The 22,707-nt window shown below is 49.0% G+C and overlaps 4 protein-coding genes across 5 annotated transcripts; 2 read left to right on the top strand and 2 right to left on the bottom strand.

The window, feature by feature from the left end:
* The first annotated feature begins 3,553 nt into the window (after positions 1–3,553).
* On the top strand, positions 3,554–8,819 carry CENATAC (centrosomal AT-AC splicing factor). The gene is given in 11 exon segments (XM_015242159.3): positions 3,554–3,731; positions 3,867–4,030; positions 4,463–4,561; positions 4,849–4,915; positions 4,992–5,054; positions 5,355–5,419; positions 5,574–5,679; positions 6,704–6,734; positions 8,236–8,325; positions 8,397–8,572; positions 8,575–8,819. Coding segments are annotated over 11 exon segments (1,002 nt in total). The 5' UTR covers positions 3,554–3,611; the 3' UTR covers positions 8,596–8,819.
* Positions 7,644–10,932, bottom strand: RPS25 (ribosomal protein S25). Its single transcript, XM_006207749.4, has 5 exons — positions 10,792–10,932; positions 10,465–10,560; positions 9,711–9,894; positions 8,927–9,025; positions 7,644–8,832 (listed from the first exon to the last, which is right to left on the bottom strand). The coding sequence occupies exons 1-4, from the start codon at positions 10,792–10,794 to the stop codon at positions 8,931–8,933; spliced, it is 378 nt and encodes a 125-aa protein (XP_006207811.1). The 5' UTR covers positions 10,795–10,932; the 3' UTR covers positions 7,644–8,832; positions 8,927–8,930.
* A 364-nt stretch (positions 10,933–11,296) lies between these two features.
* Positions 11,297–14,046, top strand: TRAPPC4 (trafficking protein particle complex subunit 4). Its single transcript, XM_006207746.4, has 5 exons — positions 11,297–11,471; positions 11,632–11,806; positions 12,570–12,673; positions 13,298–13,424; positions 13,703–14,046. Exons 1-5 carry the CDS (start codon positions 11,297–11,299, stop codon positions 13,779–13,781), a joined length of 660 nt encoding a protein of 219 aa, XP_006207808.1. The 3' UTR covers positions 13,782–14,046.
* On the bottom strand, positions 13,541–21,136 carry SLC37A4 (solute carrier family 37 member 4). 2 transcript variants are annotated; one of them, XM_006207745.4, is made up of 9 exons: positions 21,126–21,136; positions 19,568–19,909; positions 18,447–18,679; positions 17,889–18,132; positions 17,236–17,394; positions 16,920–17,005; positions 16,291–16,404; positions 15,555–15,693; positions 13,541–15,446 (listed from the first exon to the last, which is right to left on the bottom strand). In XM_006207745.4, exons 2-9 carry the CDS (start codon positions 19,713–19,715, stop codon positions 15,280–15,282), a joined length of 1,290 nt encoding a protein of 429 aa, XP_006207807.2. In that variant the 5' UTR covers positions 19,716–19,909; positions 21,126–21,136; the 3' UTR covers positions 13,541–15,279. The 2 variants fall into 2 exon arrangements, with proteins under 2 accessions (XP_006207807.2, XP_072810218.1); XM_072954117.1 differs by lacking the exon at positions 21,126–21,136 and having other exon boundaries at positions 18,531–18,679; positions 19,568–19,854.
* Between the last annotated feature and the right edge of the window lie 1,571 nt (positions 21,137–22,707).

Here is a 22,707-nt window from a genome sequence, read left to right as displayed (position 1 = left end):
AATCAACAAGGCAACAGGATTGATGGGATGCAGGAGGAGAGAGGAATGACGCTGAGGTTTTGGGTTTGAGTGACTGGGTGAGTGATGAGGAGGGGAAATCTGTGTTGGAGCAGCAATTCTGAGCAGTTTTGTATTTAGAGTCTCTGAGACGTCAGGGTGGTCCTGTCAAGTAGATAATTGTTGTAAGTTCAGAAGGTAAGTCTGAGCTGAGGATGTAAATACATTTGAGAGTCATGGGGGCACAGATAGTATTTAAATCATACTCTATGTACTGATGGAGAAAGATTTACAATACATTTTTAGGGATAAAAAAACAGTAGCAAAACAGTACATTTAATATGACTCCAAATGTGACAGAAACTATGTTCATCTATACAAATATGTTGTTTAAGCAGAGAAAATGTCTTGAAGAATATAGGTATCAAACAGTAATAGTCATCTTTGGGGATTGGCAGGGGGCAAAAGATATGGAGGAGAATCCCTTTTTATTTATGGCCTTGGTATAGTTTTTTTTTTTTTAAACAAGAAATTGCTTCTTACATTTTAGAAATAAACACAACCCTTTGTTAGCCTGTTTTGTACCTTGATGCTATTAGTCAGCAGGCTGTTTAGCTGCATGCTTTCTTTTTCTTAACATCAATTTTTATTTATTTACACATTTGGGGGGTAATTAGGTTTATTTATTTTAATGGAGGTACTGGGGATTGAACCCAGGACCTTGTGCATGCTATGCATACACTCTACTGCTGAGCTATACCCTCCCCCCTAGCTGCATGCCTTCTAGGCTCCTTCCCAGCACAAACTCCCACCCCATGGACAAGTTAACCCCAGGATGCCTGGAATTTGATGATTTTAACTTAAGTTGACAAACATGCATAGACGACTCCTTTCTGCTGGAATCAGGCATGACCAAGACACAGTCCCTGCACTTGAGGAACTATTCAACTATTGGGTTTTCAACTGACTACTAAACAAAATGACAACAAGATGTGAGCAAAGGACCTTGGAATAGAAAAATTAATTCTGCAGGGTCAACTCTGGAAGGCTTCACAAAAAGGGTGACATTTCATTCATTCAATAAGGAATTGATCTAGGAGCTTATGAACGGATTGAGAGCTTACCATGTGCCAGACAAAGTCACCAGGCTTGTGGAAATTCCATTCTAGTTCATATTTCGGAGGCTCATAGAACAGAATTTATCAGGCAGAGCTGGAAAGAAGTAAATTCTATGCAGAAGGGACCAAGGGCTCGAGATGCTAAAGTGCACAGAAGCAATAGGATGGCAGGAATATTGCCCAGAGGAGGGCTTGGAGGAAGGAGATGGAAGGGGGAAGTGTGGGGAATAAAGCTGGAAAGGAGGTTGTAGGGGGTGTATAGCTCAGTGGTAGAGCACATGCTTAGCATGCACAAGGTCCTGGGTTCAATCCCCAGTACCCTCGTTAAGGGAAAAAAAAAAAAACCTAAAAAAAGAAAAAGAGGTTAGGAAACATAGTATAAAAGGCTTTGAAAGTCATGCTGCCAAGTTTAGACTTTTCCTGAAGGCAATTAGGAAACATTAAATTAATCAGAAAGTTACTTTAGACACTTCCTTAAGACCAGAGTCTGGAGGATAAGTGGAGCTGAAATAGACTAGACACTTGGAAATCACTTAGAAAGATTTTCCAGAAAGAGAGAAAGGGAATTGAAATAAAGTATGCTCATAAGTTAAAAAAAAAAAAGTGGAGAATAAATAGATTTTAAACCTCTCAGAAATCCAGTAAGACAGCTGGTGCAGGGTGGATATGGGGACTGAGAAAAAGGGAGTATCAAAGATAAATTACCCTAAAACTCCAGGCTTTTAGCTTGGTGATATCATCCCCGCGGAGGATGAAAACAAGTGATGTTCCAAAGAGGAAGACGCTGAATTCCATTTCACACGGTCCAGTTCAGATGGCAGCCAAATGAACCCTTGGTAGTGGAGGGCTTTAGAGGACAATTTCAAAAGCAAAATTGCCAAGGGCTGAGAAGTTAGAAGTTGAAGTAGACAGTTTACACTACTCCAAAGCAGCTTTGGAACAAATAAGGGAAACGATGGCTGGATGGTTGGGATTTGACAGAGAATGAGAGGTTTTGGTAGGCAAGTGAAGTAATATGTTGCCATGAGAGTGTAGTGGAAATATTCCTGGGATCCAGTGGATAAAGCAAAGCCAGGAGGACCTAAGACCTAGACTAGTGATTCTCAAACTTGATTGAGCGTCAGAATCCCCTGAAGGGCTCCTTATACCACAGATTGCTGGGCCCCACTCCAGAGTTTCTGGTTCAGGAAGTCTCGGGCGGGGCCATTAATTTGCATTTCTAACAAGCTCCCAAGTGCTGATGCTGCTGATCCGGAGGCCACACTTTAAAGGTTTTTAAACCTTTAAACCTGGCCTAGAGCAAAGCATCTAGTGGCTGGCAGATGCTCAATAATTTTTTGAGTGAAAGGATGAGTCCTCATCTTCAGGAATGGAGGTCTCCCTTCAGTTAAAGACCAGCTGGAATGTAAGGCCACTACGGGAGGATGGAAGATGATGGCCAGAGCAGAACTTCAGAGTTTGAATTCAAAGAAGGAGCAATTTGGGGTGGACAAGGTCCAGTGTTGCCCCTGCCAGGGGAGTGATGGGAGGTCAAAGAACTGAGTATTGCAAGGGTCCTCAAAATGGATCACATCTGGCAGAGGCCTGAGTCTAAAGGGAAGCTCCAACTGGAAGTCAAGATCTAAACGGGAGTCTGGCTACTTTCTGGGTCTGAATTAGCAGCATTGACCGTGTATACACCCACAGATCATGTATGCACCCACAGTGCATCTAATGCACCAGTACTAATAACAAATCTAAAGGAAGTTGGGGACTCTGTGCCAGCTGTTTGCACATTCTAAAAGTAAGGTCAGGCCTAGGCCCCAGGCTCTAGGGTGGAGGTCACAGTGTGGGGATTTCAGCCCTGTGAGGGAGCAATTCACCTTAGGCCCTAAGGGAGCGGGACAGACCGGAAGGCTGTTGATTCTGGGAGAAGTGGGTTGTAAAGAATTAATAAAATTCCACTGGATTAGCATGTTTACAGATTTAAAATGTCTTGCTAACCCTCAGCAACGATTCTGCACCCTTAACAGCTTTACAGGAGCGACGCTCAGATCATCCCGTGGCGGTGATTAGATTTTAGATTAAGGTTTTCAGGCTGTGTTCCCTACAGCCTGCTAGTACAGCGTCTGCCGCTTTACACTTGTGCGCTCTTTCACAAAGTTCCTTCTTTCATGGCTCAGTTTCCCGCTTTTAAAATGTCCATATTAGTACACCGCATAGGGTTATTGTGAGGATTACGTGAGGTAGTTAATGTAGAGCTCTGGATGCACAGTGCGCACCTGACCACCTTTATTAGCCAGACAACATCTGAGGATATTGAAGACTGGCTGCGTTTACACGTGATCACTGAGGGAGCCGGGAGAAAATCCCGCGCAGCCGTAGACGGGCTTGCAGTGGCTCCTGCCCGCCGCTGGGGGTCGCAGGGGCCGCTGGGTTCGCCCCGCCCCCGAAGGGTCAGAGGTTAACGGGCAGCCAAGGAGCGGCTGCGCGCCGCGGTTTCCCAGTCCCGAGAGGATGGCGCCGCCAGAGCGCTGCCCTCTGTGCCGCCAGACCTTCTTCTGCGGTCGCGGACACGTCTACAGTCGCAAGCACCAGCGGCAGCTGAAGGTGGCTTTGGAGCGGCTCCTGCCGCAGGTGCGCATGGGAGATTGGAGGGGACCATGGACCGCCTGGAGCATGGCGGGCAGGGCAGTGCCCGTGGGGGTGGGATTTGGGAGTCCCACTAGGGTCCTACTTAGCCTCTCCTCCTTGGCATCTTATCCGCGGCAGGTGGAGGCCGCCCGGAAGGCCATCCGAGCCGCACAGGTGGAGCGTTACGTGCCCGAGCACGAGCGGTGCTGCTGGTGCCTGTGCTGCGGCTGTGAGGTGCGGAAACACCTGAGCCACGGAAACTTGACCGTGTTGCACGGGGGGCTGCTGGAGCATCTGGCCAGGTGAGCGCCGGGCCGGGAGCCGCATCCTGCGCAGCTGTGTATATTTGTGGGAGGGAGAGTTTAGAACGGGTGAAAGGAAGAACGCTTTTGTGATTTGATCAGGGTGGATGATTGGGTCATTTTATAGGCATTGCCAACCTTGAGGGGCAGGGGGCTTGTAGCTGCTACGGTCCCAGTAGTGGCAATCTAGCTGGGAAAGCCGGCTGGGCAGCTGGCTCAGTCAGGTAACCTCCCATCACTTCCTCTCGAATTCTCCCATTTGTATTGGAACAGAGGGACTGTAGATCTGGAAGAGACTACTGACTAATTTTCCCTCAGCCTTTCGTAGAGGTAGAAACCCAGGTGTCAGTTTGCATTATTTATCTAATGCCTAGATGTCTGAGTAATGTTCTGTAATCTACCATTGAGATTACTTGTCCTCTCCGTTCTCAGCCCGGAGCACAAGAAAGCAACCAACAGATTCTGGTGGGAGAACAAGGCTGAGTTCCACATGAAAGAGAAGTTTCTGATCTCCCCCCAGGATTATGCACGGTAAGTCACTGGTTATGAATGACAGAGTGGCAGAGTGTAGATTCTCTGCGTCTGTGTCAGGTACTGGAGCTTCCTCCAGGAAATGTGTGTGTAACAGAGCCAGTGGAGCTGGTATGGCAGAATGTTAACAGTAAATCTGGGGAAGAGGTTCACGGGTGTTCCTTGTACTATTTTGTTTCTTGGAGTTTGAAATTATTCAAAATTTAGAGGAAAAATGACCTACTGATGATCTTTTAGCAACTGGCAGGGATTGGGGTTCTGGGCTGACTTGCCCTTTTTCTTTTTAGATTCAAGAAGTCTATGGTGAAAGGTCTGGATTCCTATGAGGAAAAAGAGGATGAGGTGATCAAAGAGGTGAGTTAAAGGAAAGTCTTCTGAAGGACCCAGCCCCCACCATCTTGTACCTATTTAAGCAGCCTCTCTCCCGCAGATGGCAGCTCAGATCCGTGAGGTGGAGCACAGCCGGCAGGAGGTGGTTCGGTCTGTCTTAGAGGTTGGTTTCCCTCGGAGGAGCCAGAGCAGTATCCAAATCCACTGATTCCTGGTTCTCCCATGTCCAGCATTTCACCTGCCAGCTCTTAAGAGAATTCATGGACTCCATGCTTCATCTGCTCGGCTTGAATTTCCTTACCTGCCCACCAGGGGGCAGGCCTTGTCAGATGATGTGGGCAGGGCTGGGAGGGAGGGAAAAGTTTGCAAGATGGACAATTATTTACTTCTGGAGGGTGGGAGCATGGCCTAGGCAAACTCTTTCGCATCCTAGACACATTTATTTTTCCTGAATCAAACTCAGCCTCAGGCAGTGCCAGACCCAGAAGAGGGCTCTTCGGCACCTGGAAGCTGGAAAGGAACAAACAGGTAAGATTGTCAGGAAACCTCTTGTTGGGAGTTCTGGCATCTCTTAGAGCATTCTGCAACCTTTTGGCCAGGAAATGGGAACAAATCTCATCTTTGCCATCCTCGTGGCTCAAGGACCTCATCTGCCAGCCTGGCTCCTGTTTGTCTTTTTCAGCCAAGTAGCCTCCACCTCACAGCAGCCCTCATACTTGGACCTGCCACCAGCCCCAGAGCTTGACTGGATGGAGACAGGACAATCTCTGACGTTCATTGGCCATCAGGTACAATAGATAAGAAAGCCAGGAAAGAGCCAGTGCCCCCTCAGTTGGCAGGATACGCATTTCCCTTGGTTTTTTTTGTGTATTCTGGCTATTCCTCTCTTCTCTGAAGGCTTTTCCCTCTTGCTGCACTGTCCCTTAGTCTCATGCCACTAGACCTTTCCTCATGGTGATCTTATCCACACATTGACCCCCCACCCCTTGCCACGTGGAGTGCCAACCCCTAAATCTCTGTAGAATCTAGTTCCAGCTCAGTACGGGACATTTATAACCCCGAGGCACCTGAAACTAACCCCCACCACTCCTGTATTTCCAATAACTGTAGATACAGATCCATATTCCCTCCTTCTCTTTTATCTCCCACATCCTGTCGATGAGTTTGTCTTAACTATTCTACCTCCTGAATACGAGTTGGCTTCCGTTCCACCTTGGAACAATTCCTACTCTGCAGTTCTGTCTCAAACACTGCCAGTCACTGCCTCACTTCTTACATTCTGTACTCCAGCCGTGCTGGGCTCCTCCCTGCTTTTGCACATGTAATTGCCATTGCCTTAAATGATACACCTTCCTTCACCTACGTAATGCTTACCATCCTTCAGGTCTTAGCACAAGTGTCACTTTTTCAAGGAACGGTTTATTTGAACAGATCATCTGTTATAAATGGATGTATTACTGTGTAAAAAGCTGTGAATTAAATTTGTGTAATTTTTTTTAACTTGTGTAATTTATACTTCTCTTCCCCAATAATATGTGCTCTGTGAGCAAAGGGTTTTGTTTACCTAGCATGTAGTAGGCACTCTATTTTGGACATCTCCACTATCAAGACCTTGAGTCTGGTGAGGACAGGACTGTCTTTCAGTGATTTACTGTGTTCTTAAGACTAACATCAACCCGGTTGCAGAATTATCATTGTGACAGTGTTCCATCTACCTCCTGTAAAATTTCCCCTTTCTCTAGACTATGACTATCCTATCATCTCTTGGCTTTCTTATCTAGGATTTTTTTTCCCTCCCATTTCCAACTACAGGATACACCAGGAGTTGGTAACATCCACTCAGGTAAGGCCCAGGGTAATGTTTCTCAAACCCTAACAGGCTATTTTTTTTTTTTTAAAGACTAAAGTTGCTAGAGCACTATCTACTCAACAAAGTTGGGTCTTTCAGACACACTCTGGGGTTCTAGGTTTCACCAGTAGGAGAGTACCCAAGACATCTATTTCAAATGCATCTGAGTAGCTCAGGAGCTTTGCCCAAAGTAACATGTACATCCACCTGTTCAGCAGATTTTTTTTTCCAACTTTCAGATCTAAAGTGTCTTAAAAGTTAGAAAATGTCACTTAATAATTCTCATATGTTCTATCAGTATGAGTGTGTGTCTTAGTTTGATCCTAAGAGGAGACATTGTTTTATATTCACCATTTGCTGAAGTATTTTTTGCAATAATACACTTAATATTTTTTATTTTTTAAAAAAGCAGAACTATGAGGATTATTCTTCAGTAGCAAGAATACATGCCATTTTGAAAATGAGAGTATGAATTAAAGCTCCTTGCAAACAGCCAGAGAAGTCTCTGCCCTGGACAGTGCCCACCATGGCATCAGCCACACTATAGCCACTCATCTCCCAGTATTTCAACTGAGGGAAAAAAATAGTTTGAAAAATAGATTACAAACTTTAGCATAAACGTACATTTAAAAAAAACATAAAGCACTATTTAATGAAAGGACTTCTATCCTGAATATATGAAGAACTCTGAAAACTCAATAAAGGCATATAAAATGATGCTCATCAGAATAGCTAAAGACTGACCATGTATGTATGCAGGAACTCTAATACACTGCTGCTGGGAATGTAAAATGGCATACCCACTTTGGAGAACAGTTCAGCAATTTCTTAAAAAGTTAAACATACAACCTCCATTATGATCCAGCCATCCTAAGACAAAAGAAAGCATGACTACACAAAGGCTTTCACAAATTGTCATAGTTTTATTTGTAGCAACACAAAACTGGAGGAAAGAAGTCCAGATGTGCCTCAACAAATGAACAAATGCAAAGAATACTCAACAAAGAACTAGTGATACATGCAACACAGAAATCTCAAAATAATATGCTTAAAGGTACACAAAAGAGCACATTATATTCCATTTATAGACAATAATAGACAATACAAACTATAGCAACATTATCAGTGGTTGCCTGGGCTGGGAAAGGGGTATGGAGAATACTGAAAGAAACTATTTTAAACAGGCACGAGAATACATGGAGGTGATGTTCAGTACCTTGATTGTGGTTTTTTCAAACTGTATCTTAAATATGTGTACTTTGCTGTACGTTAATTACACCTCAATAAAGCTTTTAAGTATCAGCACATGTAAGATATGTTGCTTTAAATTAGCCTAGAACCCTCAACTTCCTATGGTCCAGAATTCCTGAATTTTACCTTTGAATATTTACAGTTCTCAAGTACAGGCTTATAGCTAGGGTGTTTCACAATAGCCTGAAGGTTAAAAAAAATTTCAGGTGCCTTAATTTCTTCTTAAAGGGTCTTCCTTTTCCAGGTGCCACACCTCCCTGGATGTTGCAAGATGAGGAATACAGCTCTGTGAACCAACTAATAGGACCCTCTTATGAAGAGTTTCTTAAAGAAAGTAAGTTAACTAATTCAGGAATCGTGGCGAGTTTTTAAAGTCTTCCTACTCAAACAAAACTCTACTTGTAGAGGAAAAACAGAAATTGAAGAAACTCCCACCAGACAGAGTTGGGGCCAACTTTGATCACAGCTCTAGCACCAGTGCAGGCTGGCTGCCCTCCTTTGGCCGGGTCTGGAATAACGGACGCCGCTGGCAATCCAGGTATGGGCCCAGTGTCAGGACACCAACCCAACACCCCTTTGGATATCTCAGCCTGTGTCCTGCTAACCCTTCCTTCCTTTCAGACATCAATTCAAAACTGAAGCTGCAGCAGGAAACAGTCATATAAAGAAAAAAAGCTAATGGTTTCCTGATGTGTTTCCAGCAACCATAAGGCTCAAAACCAAGTCAACAAACCCATACTTGCTATATTATCCTTTGTAACTACTTTTCTTAGGAAAACAGACATACCAGCTTGTTTGATTTAATAAAGTTTTATTTTTCAAAATGTACAGTTGGTGGGACCTGTAAATAAAAAAAATTAAAAGAATTAGAACCACAGAGCCTTGTGAAGGGGATGCATACTTCCTACACCACGAGTCCCTGGGTTCTTGCTCACCTGTTCATGCATCTTCACCAGCAGCTGGGGCATCTCCACCCTTGGTGTTCCTGGTGTAAATCACTTGAGCTCTGTGCTTTGAAACCAGTTTAATAAGTCCTAGGGGAAAAAGATGAAAGTTTTCACACAGCAGTACTACGTAATAGACACTAGAAATAGCTAGTAGTTTATTTTGGGGAAATAGAAATGCTGAATTTGAGCATGAGCAGGCATGCCTACATTTCTTGGTGATAATCTGACTCTTTTTAAATGAAGGGACTCATTACCTATTCTTGGGATAGCCACCTTTATATAACTTTACTGTAACTTAAAAATCTCTTTCATATTAGGCCCTACAAGTAGCTTGAAATATTTATATACTCATTTATACTGATGTGAAAATTATGGTAGTTAGACCCCATTTTAAATCATTTGATTTTAAAATGTTGATGCATATTTTAATATTTGTATTTAAAAAATTTAAAAGGATTTTATTAATATTTCATTGGTCATATTTCAATATAGTTGTGTTTCCTCTGTAACTCTATGTATTTATTTCATTCACCTGAAAACATAACAGATCCTTGGGCTTCACCAAATTGTCAGAGAGGTCCATGGCACAAGAATGGCTAAGAACCCTGCTTTAGGGTCTATCCTAAGAGTAACATATTACTATTGTTACTAACAACCACTGGTCAGCCTGCACCTAGCCTACTTTTTAAAATTCAGTATAAGTGTTTAAAATTGCTAACAGTCAAGCCAATTTAAGGTGCAAAAGCATACATATACAATGCACCCCTCTCACCTTTACTAAGGAGCTCCTGAAGGGCTGCCCTGGCCAGGGAACCACGAATCTTCAGTCTTTCAGAGACGACGGCTGGGGTTATAAGCTTATAGTTTGGAACTTCCTTACAGAGTTTGTCATATGTCGCTTTGTCAAACAAGACTAGGTTATTAAGCTTGTCGCGAACTTTGCCTTTGGACCACTTCTGCTCACAAAAAAACGAAAAGGAAAAAAGTCAGTCCTCCTGGAAGAAGCAGTCTGTCACTCCTCCCGTCAACCTGTGTCAGACAAATCTCTTCCATGTTTGCACGGCTATACTGAGAGGGTGGCTGTGTTCCTTGGAACACGAACCTACGAAATTCAGAATTTGCATTAGATCTGCAAATTAAGATTCAGTCAAGCTACAAAGTAAAAGAGACCCTGGTAACTACTAATGACATCAAAGATTCATTCGATTGGAAAAAAAAATGCCACCATGCATTTGATACTTTCAGATATGGGCCGAGCCCCACGGAACCAATTAAAGTAATACTATGCGTTAAGCATCGTTAACAAATGTTTTGTTTAATAAATGTTTAATTTACAAGTGGTACGTACCCCGCCACTCTCCAAATGAGGGAAAAACAGAATGAATGATGATGTGAACGTAAGCTCTAATATTCTGACTCAAGACTCCACGACCTTAAAAGCCACTTGCTATAAATACATCACTCAGTACAGCTTCATGGGCCCCACGCCACAAGTCTCCCTCACTCTTCGAGGAGCTCACTCCTACCTTCTTTTTGGCCTTGCCTCCAGATTTGTTCACCGGATCTTTGTCTTTCTTGGCCGACTTTCCGGCATCTTTCTTCTTCTTGTCGTCCTTGGGCGGCTGCAAAAGAAAAGCAGGAATGCGGCCGGATCATAAGGCAGCCCCCTGCTCCCTCTACTCCTGCGCCGCCACCCTAGCCAGACTCCACTCCCGGAGCACATGGGGGAAGGAACAGCACGCCCGCCTAGAAACGCAGTCCGGCAGTTCTAGAAGCCCTCCTCTGATGAAGCCCAAACCGCGCGCCAGCACCGCCCGCCCCCAGAATTACACCGGCTTTCCCCGCGAACTCACCATAGCGAAGCCTGGAGAGCAGCCGCTACCGCTGCCGTCTCGCTAAGATGTCGGACAAAAAGGAAGCACAGCTCGCGAACAGGCCCAGAAACCTCCGCCCGCTAGGAGTGCTTCCGGGGCAAGGGGCGGAGCCGAGCGGAGGAAGTCCGGAGGCGCAGTCCCGGCTCGGGCCCAGAACTGGCTGTGGAAGTGGGAGCACGACCTCCCCGCTGCCCCAGCTTGTTGGACTTTGCCGCGAGTTGTGAAGCAGTCACACTTTGCTATTTCCGGCACTAAGAATCGAGAAAAAGGAACGGAAAAAAAATTCCAAGTCCTGGCAACTAACCTTTCCGCGTCATAGACACCCCAGCGTGCTCCAAGTGCGCAAGCGCTGTAGCGGGCCGCGCGCCAGGGCCGAGACGAGAAACAGGTCCGGGGGCAGGTCTCGTGCTGTGGATCCGGGGCGGGAGCGGGGCGGGACCGGAAGCAGGAGGCGGAAACCCAGTCCCGCAGCCGCGGCCCAGTCATGGCGATTTTCAGTGTGTACGTGGTGAACAAAGCTGGCGGCCTCATTTACCAGTTGGACAGCTACGCGCCTCGGGCTGAGGCTGAGAAGACCTTCAGTTACCCACTTGATCTGCTGCTCAAGCTACACGACGAGCGTGTGCTGGTTGCCTTCGGCCAGCGCGACGGCATCCGGGGTGGGTTAGGTTCTGGCCCCGAGGCGGGGCCTGTTGCTGCCGTAGTGGGCTGGCATCTCTGGGCTGGGGGCGGAGTGCGGGAGGGTTTGGGGCGGAGTCCCTTGTCCCCTTGGTGGGATCCACGCTTGAGACTCGTTGACGCTTAGCTTCTCCTCTGCAGTGGGCCACGCAGTGCTGGCCATCAACGGTGTGGACGTGAACGGCAAGTACACGGCGGATGGGAAAGAGGTGCTGGAGTACCTGGGCAACCCTGCTAACTACCCGGTGTCCATTCGATTTGGCCGGCCTCGCCTCACCTCCAATGAGAAGCTCATGCTGGCCTCCATGTTCCACTCGTAAGTTCTCCAATCCTTCCTAGGTTCTGTTGGTCTTCACTTGGCTCATAGGCTGGCCGAGTTGCTGTGGTTTTACGCTCAGAGACTCTTGAACCTTGGTTTTTGCCTGTCTGTACCTCCTTTTAAATCGTCAGTTCTTGTGTGATGAAAAGAGGAACTGATCCTGTATGACAAGGCTTTAGGAAATACTGGTAGAGGTATGATATTGCCTAAGTCAGCTTCTTTCCTGTGAGTCGTAGGTTCTCCGTCTTTAAGATAAGGCATTGAACTAAATGATTATATTTAAGATCTTTTCCTGTCAACTGTGGTATGAGATGTGCTGGTTGTGCGTAGCCACCAGGTGAGTAAACATGGCATGTATTTCCAGAATGTTAACTTTACCCAGCGTTTTCAGTGTTAAATGTTGTAGCCAAGTATGAATGTAAAATACATGTAGAATTTAGATGGATAAAAAAAATTCTTTTTTTTTCTGCGGGGGAGGTAGTTAAAGCTTACTTGTTTATTTGTAGAGGAAGTACTGGGGAACGAACCCAGGATCTTGTGTATGCTAAGCATGCACTCTACCACTTGAGGTATACCCTCCCCCACCAAATGAATTTTTAAGAAATCTTGATACTGCTGCCAGGCAGTTCACACCACTTTTTCTGCCTCAAGCTATAATGTGAACTCCTCAGCAGATAAGGGTCACTTCAGTGGAAAAGTTTGAAAAGCACTCCGTCATAGCAGTGAAGTGCATTCCCAACTTTGCCTCCTTTGCAAATAGGCTGTTTGCAATCGGCTCCCAGCTGTCTCCCGAACAGGGCAGCTCAGGCATTGAGATGCTGGAGACAGACACATTCAAACTGCACTGCTTCCAGACACTGACAGGTACACGCCTCCGGATAGTCCAGAGGGATGCATTGGGGCAGGTTGGGGGAAGGAATTGAGCAGAGTTGGCCTTTGTAAGCAAAGGGGTGGGGTGGTGGTTAGCCTTTTCTGGGACAACTGCAGTTTATTTTGTTAATCTAAGGCCAATATTTAATCTGATGCCAACTCAGCATGCTCAGCCCTGGTTATCCTGGGCACAGATAAAACTCACAGTAATGTTATCTCATATTGCACATGTCTTGGAAGGTGTAAATGTTATTCCAAAATGAAATTTGAATGCCAAATGGAGTTGGCCTTTGGATCGTGGCATTGCATAACGCCCTGAATGCAGATCATTGAAAACTGCCTGAGTTTGATCCCTACTTGGCACCTTCTACTGAGGGACCCCCAAAGCCAGAAGTAATAGACAGAGCTATAACTAAAAGCCTGGTCTCTCAATCAGCTGGGTGATGTGATAGTTACTTCTCTTCTCTGGTCTCACCTGTAGATTCAAAATCTTGCCTTCTGTGCTTTATGTAGCAATAAAGATAAAATAAAAAATGGGCTTATGAAAGTGCTGTACAACCACAGGGTGACATTATTTGCTTTCTTTACCCTTTGGTGACCATTCCCGGTCCTCTCCAGGAATTAAGTTTGTGGTGCTGGCGGATCCTAGGCAGGCTGGGATAGATTCTCTTCTACGAAAGATTTATGAGATTTACTCAGACTTTGCCCTGAAGAATCCGTTTTACTCCCTGGAGATGCCCATCAGGTATGTGGTCCCACTCCCCAGATACTGAGCAAAGCCTCCTTGTCCCTCCCTGTGTGCTCTTTCCCAATGTTATTTTCAAGTGCAATAGAGTTATTTTTAAACAAAACAGAAGTGACTAGCCTTTTAGTTATTTATTTTTTTTGAAAACCAAAGACTTCCCTTGGGGTTCATGTCCTTCTTCAAGCAGAATTTCCACTGGCTCTGCTTCTGCACCCAAAGTGGAGAGAGCCTCAGGCCTCACACTTTGTCCTTATTTGTGCCTCCTGGGGCCGGCCTAGGTGTGAGCTGTTTGACCAGAACCTGAAGTTAGCCCTGGAGGTGGCAGAGAAGGCTGGAACTTTTGGACCTGGGTCATAGGCTGAACCTGCAGTAGGCCCCTCAAAATCTGAGACATCCTGCTGCAGGGGCTGTGCTGTTTCCACTCGGATAGAGGTCCCAGCAGCCTTGCTAGTGCACTTGAAAACGGGAGGATGCTGAGCCTGAACGTGTACTGATCCCTGAGCCTTAATACCATGCTCTCTTCTCTCCTGTGTCTATCATGGTCCTACTTCCCAACTCTGTACAGATTATTTATGAAGGAGGTAGGCCCATAAATTCTGTAATAAACATTCCTTTGATCTCAGTGTTTGCTATCCTAATTGATGGTTTGGGGGGAAAGGCTCAGGATGGGAGACAGGAATGTTAAGGGAATTCTGGGAAGATGAGATAACTATGTTCTAGTAGAAAACAAAACAAATATGTGTTCATTAAGTGAATGAATGAACATGGGACTTTGAATCAAGAGCCTTGGACCTAGTTCCAGAATTGCTCCTGACTTCCTAGGGGGTGGGTGTGGTGGTGATGATGACAATGAAAATGATGATGGAACATTTATCAAGTGCTTACAGCTGGGTTTTTACTGCTTTATCTCATTAAATCCTCGCCCTTACCTTGGAGGGGGAATGGGGATGTACATTCTGTGTCTATTACAGATGAGATTTAGTAAGGTACAAACTCTGCCTCAAAGTCTTAATCTAGTTATCAGCAGACTGGGTTGGAACCCAGGCTTTCTGACTACACTGTCAGTGGGTGTTCTGTTGTCTCCCTCCATCAAGTTATTTAACCCGCCTGAAACCCAGTAGCTTCATCTCCAAAACATTCACTGATTTAAACAGTGTGAAGTTGAAGGCAGGGGAGACATGAGCTTAAAGGAGTCCATCCATACCTCAGCATTCCCATTCCAGGGAAATGAAGTCTCTCTCTCTTGGGTGGAAGAAGCAGGTTTTAAGGGAGTATTTCCCAAAGAAAGCCATCTCTGGCTTGTATTACCCCTTTTGAAAGAATTAGTAACAGTGTTTAGTATCAAATCTAGTTTTAGTTTTCTATGACAAGTCTTTGTATCCTCCCACCCATACCCTCTACTGTACCCAGGGTATTGGTGAGAGTGGTATCTCCCCTCTTCCCCTGCTGTCCAAAGTATGGGCAGTAGCAGTTGCCCCCTGCTGAGAGCGTTCGGGCAGACATCATGGCCCACTGCTGCCCTGCTGCTGCAGGAGAAGCCTCACCTCAGGTGGGGATGGGGTGGGATGCGGATAGGGCAGGGCCCAGGAGACTCCCTGAGTGCAGGGGTTTCCTGTTTGAAGGCAGGAAATAGGAGCTAATGAAGTCCAAGAACAAAGGTTGTCTTTTAAATAGAAATTGGATGGGGAGCTGGGACCTCATTAGCCACTGAACTTCCAGCACCACCAAGGGAAATGGCGCAGAAAGGGAAAGTCAAAGATTCAGTGCTAGCCAGAGCAGCTCCCTCTCTCCCTCCCCCGCCTCGTGGAGGGGAAAGGCCACAGGTGGGACGGGATGCTCAGAGCCTGCGCTGTCTTCACTCAGCCTTCTTGGGCGCTCGGCCCATCTTGGTGCGGATGTTTCGTAGGAGGAAGAAGGCACCTGTGCTGGCCGCACAGATCACTTCAGCCACCCAGAAGGCTGTGCTCCAGCTGTAGTGCTTGGCAATGCTGCTGAAGGGCAACCCAGCCAGAAAGCCACCCACTGTCAGGGAAGAAGGAAGAGCCTGAGTCACTACGAGGCTCAAGCCACTGGAGCCTGCTCCAGCCCCTAGCTGGCCCATGTGCAGGGCATCAGCGGGGTATCACTTACCATTGGCCATGAGCCCCACAATGGCATGGGAGGTGCCACACAAGTTAGGGGGGGCGCTCTCGTTGGCTATAACTCCAAACAAGGCAATGGGACCGTAAGAGGAGAAACCAAATACAGCTCCCAGCACCAGGATCCAGAGCTGCAAGGGCAGGGCAGGGTAGCATTTAGAGTGAGAAAGCCTACTACCTACCCACCCCTGCGGAGGGGGGAGAACGCCTGGCTCCAGAAACAAATAATTACAGCAAGGAGACAGTGACCCCGCTACACACACACACACCACTTCCCAACACTGACTGCAGAACTAGAGTGGGTGTCCCAGGGAACCGACCCAGGGGCCTGTGTGGCTGGGTGAGGGACGTACAGAAGCCATCCCTCCAAGTCAGGTGCTGCCTCAGGATTTGTGCAAGCTGGACTGGCTAAGGGCAAGGCGGAGTGGGTAGGACAAAGGTGAGACACACCAAGAGAAAAGCCAGAGAGAAAGATGAGGCACCTCGTTCTCCGTAAAGCTTGTGAGCTCAGCGAGAGGGTGAAGAGCTGAAGTCCAGAAAGCAACATCCTAGAGGAGCACAGAGAGGAGAAGAAACCAGGCGCAGAGTCGAGGGGGCACTGAGGTACAAACAGAACTGAAAAGGGAAATCTGAGAGGCAGAGAAAGGTCAGAGAGAGGGAGACTGAGAGTCAGTGGCCCTCGCTTTCTCACCCTTGTGCCTGTTGTGGGCCAGGCCCTCCTTAGTTACCTTGTGGGAGTCACTGGTCACAGTTACCCGGAAGAGGTACATGGACACTGTCATGCCAGCCATCATGAGCAGTAGCAGGCCATGGCGGGGGTTCCCGTAGACGGACAGCCCTGCCTGTGGATACAGTCCCGGCACCATCAGCCAGAGGAGCAGCGGAGAACCCCCACACCTGGACTCTGACACAGCCGGCCTCTGCTGACAGGTCTTTGGCAATCCCACCACAGTTCTTGGCCTGGGGCAGCTCTGGGAGGCCCTGGAACCTGCTCATTATGTTCTGAGGCCAAACTCCACAACATCCCTTCCTCCACTTGGGGCAGACCCGTGCTGGCAGGCTGTACCCAGTCCCTCCCCAACCCCAGCCTCCCTGGGGCTATGGAGAAGCCCACTGCTAGGCTGAGAGAAATTCTGGCTCCACTTGACACTGGCTAAAAGCCATTCCCCAAGAGCTTCATCCCCACCTCCCTCACAAAGAAAGAGTAGCCTGAAAATTGTTCCCATCTCACCCAGCCTAAACCAGCATATGCCAGCCTGCCTACACTCCAGGGCACCCACCTCTCTGGTGCCTGTCCCAGTCATGCTGGGAAGACTTAAAGGGACCCTCCTCCTTCCTGTCCCTTCTGCCCACTCACCTTTGCCATGGCCCGGTCTGACAGGTAGCCAGCTGCGATGCTGCCTACAAGGCCCCCAACCTCCAGGGCACTCATGTAGGAGCTCCCTGCAGTGGGGAGTTGTGGCGGGAAGAGGGAAAGGAAGGGTGGAAGGGTGTTACACCTTGGGGTTGTCCCAGACCGGCTTAAACCCAGAGGTACAGGGTCCCCAAGGTTGACTGGCCACAGCTGCCTGAATGGTGCCCGGTTTCAGGAAAAGAAGAAAGGGCATAGAGGGAAATGTCCTGTCCCTGAATCTCCTGCTTCCTAGGCCCACCCCTGTTCCAACACATCTCACCCACGAGGGCTGACTGTCCTTTCTCCTGGATAAGGAAGAACTGGCCCCAGTCGGTACAGCATGTCTTTACTCCAAACACCACGAGGTAGCCAGTGGAGAGCACCCACAGGTAGGGGGACAGCAGCAGATCCTGTAAGGTACTCTCCTCCTTCAAGGAGCCTGGTAGGGTGGGAGAAGGCCGGGCCTCAGTCTCTGCTCCAGCTGCCCTGCCCCACCGAACCCCCACCACTCATTAACTAGCCTCAGGGGCAAAGTCCATCCACACAGCCAGGGATCAGCAGGAAGTTACCCCCTCACCCACTGCTCTGCCCTCTCCCCTCCACTGCAGGTCTCCACAAATGAGAACCGAGGAGGGGTGGGGGAAGCCACTTAAGCTTAGGATGCTGTCCCCACAGGGAAGTCTGGCTCTGTTGTGAGGAAGGACTAGGATATAACATGAGTCCTAGCATTTGTTGGCTCTGCCACTTCTCTGGTACTCAACTGCCTCTCAGAAGGGAGTTTTATTTACTCCCCATCCGCTCTTCCATCACCATCCCCTTCCCAACATCTACTGGCTAGCACAGGGCCAGACATTCAGCCAGTCCCTCAATGAAAGTCAGCCAGGTGAATGATGAATGAAGGTTCCCGAGTGGTCGGCTTGGGTGGGTGCTCACCCTTCTTGCCCTTGGAGGGGGTGGGGTCCAGGTTGCGGAGTCCAACATCAGCAGGTTCATTGTAGATGAGCAGGAGACAAAGGAAGGAGACAACCACGCACAGTGCCCCGGACAGGGCCAGTGTGCTGCGCCAGCTGTAGCTCTGGGCGAGGATGGTCGCCAGGATGGGGCCCAGCCCTCCAGCCAGGTTCATGCTGGTTGATAGGATGGCCCACCAAGTACCAAACTGAGATGGCTCGAACCACTGTGGGGTAGAAGGGGACAGAGTAGATGCCCAGCCTACAGTCCATATTGAAGCTGGGGGTCAGGTAGGGCAGACCCAGAGGCTCAAATTACAGCAGTGAGGGAGAGGGCTCTTGTACTTGGCAGGGCCAGTTCCCTCATCTGCCACCTGATCCCACCATGTTCAGACTCCTAAAATATCTCAACGAGCAACAGGAGCTGGACTGGAACTGAAGAACCTGCTCTGGGTTGAGGGTGGAGGTGCTGGTGCATCCACGTGCTCCTTAGGTGTCCCCTATGCCAATTTAAACTGGGTCCTTTGAAGCAGACACTCACCTTCCTCAGGACCTTGCCACATGGGGGCCAGCCCAGCCCCTGTGCGAGGCCATTGAGGAACCAGAGAGCAGCGAAGACAGGTACTGTGGAGCTCCAGGAGAAGACAATGTTGACCAGGCCGACCAGGAGCAGCCCGGAAGAGAAGAGCCAGCGGGCACTCATCCGGTCAGACAGCACCCCACTCACGAACTTGCTGATGGCGTAGGCTGCCGACTGGCTGCTGGTGATGAGCCCTGCGGTGAAGAGGAGCGGGGAGCAGGACACCTGGGGGGTTAGGGGCTGGGGCAGAGGCACAGGAGGGGTGGAGGAAGGCATGGGATCAGGTGTGTAGAGATGCCTGGCAGGGTGAGGCAGGTTCCTTCCAAGAGGAATAGGAGGAGCCTGTGTTGGAACCCATACTCATTCAAGGGGCCCCTCTACACCTCCTGCCTCAACATCTGCACTAGACCCAGGCTGACCCACGACTTTTCAGCCTCTTGGAGAGTTCCAGCTGCAGCTCAGCTGTCAGGGGTGGAAGGGAGCGGGACAGGGCAACTCTCCTCCCTGGGGTTCTCATATGCCTGGTTCTCCCCTCCCCCTGGATGCCAGCCCAGGGCCTCTGGCAGTTCTGTTGCCCCACTTCTGAACATGGGGCAGAAGGCTTAGAATTGGAGTCAGGAATCTTATTCCTCCTGAAAGGTGGCCGGCGAGGCCCCATGGAGTCATTGTAGACAACTTCCCAGTTTCCAGTGCTCAGTGTCAGGGACCAGTGCTTGCCCTGTAGTCTTAGCTTGCACCCACGCAGATGCAGAAACCGTGCTCAGAACCCTCATAACACACAGTGCACGTGTTGGTCACAGGCACACACACACACACACACACACACACACACACACACACACATATGCGCGCGCGCGCCCATCAGATAAGCAGCCCTCAGACATGCATAGCCCATGCCCACAGTCCTTCACACACTCATGTTCCCACGGATGCATGGGTCCTAGTGCCCGTGGGTCGCAGAGCCTCGGGCACGTGCACTCCACACGCACGACATGTCTGTGCACACCCCACTGCACAAACACCCAGCTTGTCCTGCCGGCCCCGTGCCCCTGAGCCCACCGCTCCGCCCTGCCCGGGCTCACCCAGGGCATCCTTGTCCAGGGGGATCTCCTCCACCAACGACGGCATGACAAAGGAGAAGGTCTTGCGGTTGAAGTAGTACAGGCTGTAGCCGCCAAACATGGCCGAGAAGATCACAGAGCGGTAATAGCTGTAGCCACGCGCCGCCATGGCGGGGGGGAGCCGGCCCTGCCGCCGGGACGCGGAGCCTCTGAGCACGGCGCCTGCCTGCGGCTCTCCCGGGGCTCCGATCTGCTGAGTTAGGCGGTTTCTGCTCCCTCCTCCGCCCAGCCTCCCAGGCTCCCTTTATAGCCACCTTCTGGACAATCATTAAGCCTGGGGCGGCTCCTAGGGAACCTAGTGTCCTGAGGGAGACAAGAAAACAGGAGATTACTGAAGGCCAAGCTGTGGGGGCCGGAGGGGGTCAGAGAGGCGGGCAGTGCGGTGTGCCAGGCCAGCACCCCGTGTCCCCAGGACTTCTGCCTTTCTCCACTCTTACTTGTCTGCCTGCCTGTGAAACCAGCTGTGATTAAAGGTTTAGCCTAATTACTTTTGTCTGCTTGAGCCCAGGGGAGGCAGGGGTGGGATGGAGAGCTGTCCTCCCCAGCCCTGCTCCCTCACTCACCTACCTTCTCATTCATTCAGGGAAGGTTGAGGGCTTACTGGTTGCTGGGCACCGCACTAGGTGCAGGGTTAGTTTCTGCACACGCCCGCACCCCCCCCCCCCATCACTACCCCCACTTCCAGGTCTTCTGGAACTGACCTCAAGCCTGTAACTCCCAATGCTTAGCACACGTTAGGGTGTAACTGTTTATTGATAGTTGCAGAACCGTAAGCAAGTGGGAAGGAACTTCCCAGCTCAGGTCCTACGGGGTCACACCAAAAGCCCCACTGGGGCTGCGCTCCTGGTTGGGTCACTCAGCCGCCTCAGCTCCCTTTTACCCTTGACGTCAGTGTGGGCTCCGGTCTGGCAGGCTGGGGCTTCAGGGACCGTGACCGGATGGCCCGGGGGCGGGAAGGCGCAGCGGCGGCCTTCAGGCACAGTGCCCAAGCACCCTGCTTCCCTGGGACCCGGCAACACGCCCCCAACTTTTCTGTTCGGTTGGGAAAGCAATTGGAGCAGAAGCCGTGGGCGCAAGCAGGGCAGGCGACCGCGCGTAGGCCGCCGGAGGCTCCTCGCTTCGGGTGCCGAGTGGCTTAACCTGGCGAGGTGGCCCTGGGCGGCGAGAAGCGGGAGGAGGGAGCGAGGCGGCGGGTTCTTGGCACCTGCCCAGCCCCGTGTCCTCAAGCTACTCAGGACACCCGATTCGGGCTGGGAGCAGACGGAGGCCCCGGTGTAGGGGCTGGAGAGGTGCGGAGAGCCAGGACACGTGCGACAGAGAGGAGCGGACGCGTCCTCGTCAGGGACAGCGCCTCAGCGGCCCCCAGGCCCAGAGACTGCCCCTACCCCAGAACCCGCAGTCGCAGAAACAGCTCCGGGTTGGATCAGAAACTGGGCCTCCAACAAAGGAGCCGCAACACCTGAGACTGCCCCTCCAGTCCCGCCCAGGCGACGCCCCTTCCCCGCACACCGCCCAGTACCTGAACGGAGGTGGGAGCCAGAGTAGGACGGGGCGGGGCCGGCGGGACACAGCGGGCGCATGCGCGTGCGCCCTGAGTGGGGCGGGGCCTCCGCCTGCGTCTGCCCCGAAGATTTAGGACTTCAGCCTGCGAGTCACGCTGGTCCCTGGGCGAGGACAGCGCCCCTTAGAGGTCGGACTCGTACGTTCCTTTCTTTTTTTTGTTTCAAACATTTTTTTTTATTGAGTTATATTCATTTTACAATGTTGTGTCAAATTCCAGTGTAGAGCACAATTTTTCAGTTATACATGAACACGCATACATTGTCACATTCCGTCAGCCACCACAAGATCCTGTATATATTTCTCTGTGGTACACAGTACAATGTTGTTTATTCTGCATTTTGAAATCCCAGTCCCTTCCCACCCCCTATCCTCCTGGCAACCACAAGTTTGTATTCTATGTCTGTGAGTCTGTTTCTGTTTTATATTTATGGATTTTTTTTAGATTCCGCATATGAGCGATCTCATATGGTAGGTATTTTTCTTTCTGGCTTACTTCACTTAGAATGACATTCTCCAGGAATACCCATGTTGCTGCAAATGGCGTTGTTGTCGGTTTTTATGGCTGAATAGTATTCCACTGTATAAATATACCACATCTTTATCCTGTCATCTGTTGATGGACAATTAGGGTGCTTCCATGTCTTAGCTATTGTAAATAGTGCTGCTATGAACATTGGGGTGCAGGTGTCATTTTGAAGTAGGCCTCCTTCTGGATATAGGCCCAGAGCGGGATTCCTGGGTCATATGGTAAGTCTATTCCTAGTTTCATGAGGAATCTCCATACTGTTTTCCACAGTGGCTGCACCAAACTGCATTCCCACCAGCAGCGTAGGAGGATTCCCTTTTTTCCACAGCCTCTCCAGCATTTGTCATTTGTGGACTTTTGAATGATGGCTATTCTGACTGGTGTGAGGTGACATTCCCTTTTTAACTGACGGCATTCAACAAACGTTTATTACTGAGTGCCTCCCGCTATCAATCACTGTTCGCCAGTTGTTCACAGTCTGGGAAACGTCTTGTAAGAGAGCAGTATTTTCTGTAAGAAGTTAATGTACTCCTCAATAAATACAATTTGAATATTCAACTTGTGGCCAGACTGTTGGGGACAGAGTTAAAAAACAGAATAGCCAGAGCGTTCAAAGTATGGGTCCCGAGTAAAACAGAAGGACTATTGGCTCAGCATTAAGTTCAAACCTGGCTGAGCCACATAATACCTGATTCCTTGGAACAATTACTGAACCTCTATGAACTACTGATTTCCTGTTTGTAAAATGAGGTTGTTACCTTAAAATGGACATTACCTAAAAATACCTGGAACACAGGGGTCCAAATAATGTCAGGAGGAAAATAAAACCACAATCTTTGTTTTCATGAGAAAAATTACATATATGACTCTACTAAGTCCAAAATGTTAATGTTTTGGTGGTGGTATTGTAAGTAACTTATTATTCAAACTTCTGCTTTCCAAACTGTCCATAATAAACACGCATTATTTACACTGAAGAAATAAAAACATTTTTAAAAATCAGCACAAAAAC

This window comes from Vicugna pacos, chromosome 33, assembly GCF_048564905.1.
Source record: "Vicugna pacos chromosome 33, VicPac4, whole genome shotgun sequence".
In the NCBI taxonomy this organism is placed as follows: Eukaryota; Metazoa; Chordata; class Mammalia; order Artiodactyla; family Camelidae; genus Vicugna; species Vicugna pacos.
Note: the sequence above shows the minus strand (reverse complement) of the source record. Positions and strands in the feature narration are given on the sequence as shown.

Coding starts and splice junctions, on each gene's coding strand:
- TRAPPC4 (XM_006207746.4), top strand. CDS start 11,297: ATGGCGATTTTCAGTGTGTACGTGGTGAACAAAGCTGGCGGCCTCATT. Junction 11,472..11,631: donor CCAGCGCGACGGCATCCGGG/GTGGGTTAGGTT, acceptor TCTCCTCTGCAG/TGGGCCACGCAGTGCTGGCC. Junction 13,425..13,702: donor TCCCTGGAGATGCCCATCAG/GTATGTGGTCCC, acceptor GGGCCGGCCTAG/GTGTGAGCTGTTTGACCAGA.
- RPS25 (XM_006207749.4), bottom strand. Junction 9,895..10,464: donor GAGGCAAGGCCAAAAAGAAG/GTAGGAGTGAGC, acceptor TTTTGTGAGCAG/AAGTGGTCCAAAGGCAAAGT. Junction 9,026..9,710: donor TCAGGAGCTCCTTAGTAAAG/GTGAGAGGGGTG, acceptor TTTTTCCCCTAG/GACTTATTAAACTGGTTTCA.
- SLC37A4 (XM_006207745.4), bottom strand. CDS start 19,715: ATGGCGGCGCGTGGCTACAGCTATTACCGCTCTGTGATCTTCTCGGCC. Junction 18,680..19,567: donor CCTGGACAAGGATGCCCTGG/GTGAGCCCGGGC, acceptor TCTTCACCGCAG/GGCTCATCACCAGCAGCCAG. Junction 15,694..16,290: donor TGACCAGTGACTCCCACAAG/GTAACTAAGGAG, acceptor CTGCCCTTGCAG/CTCTGGATCCTGGTGCTGGG.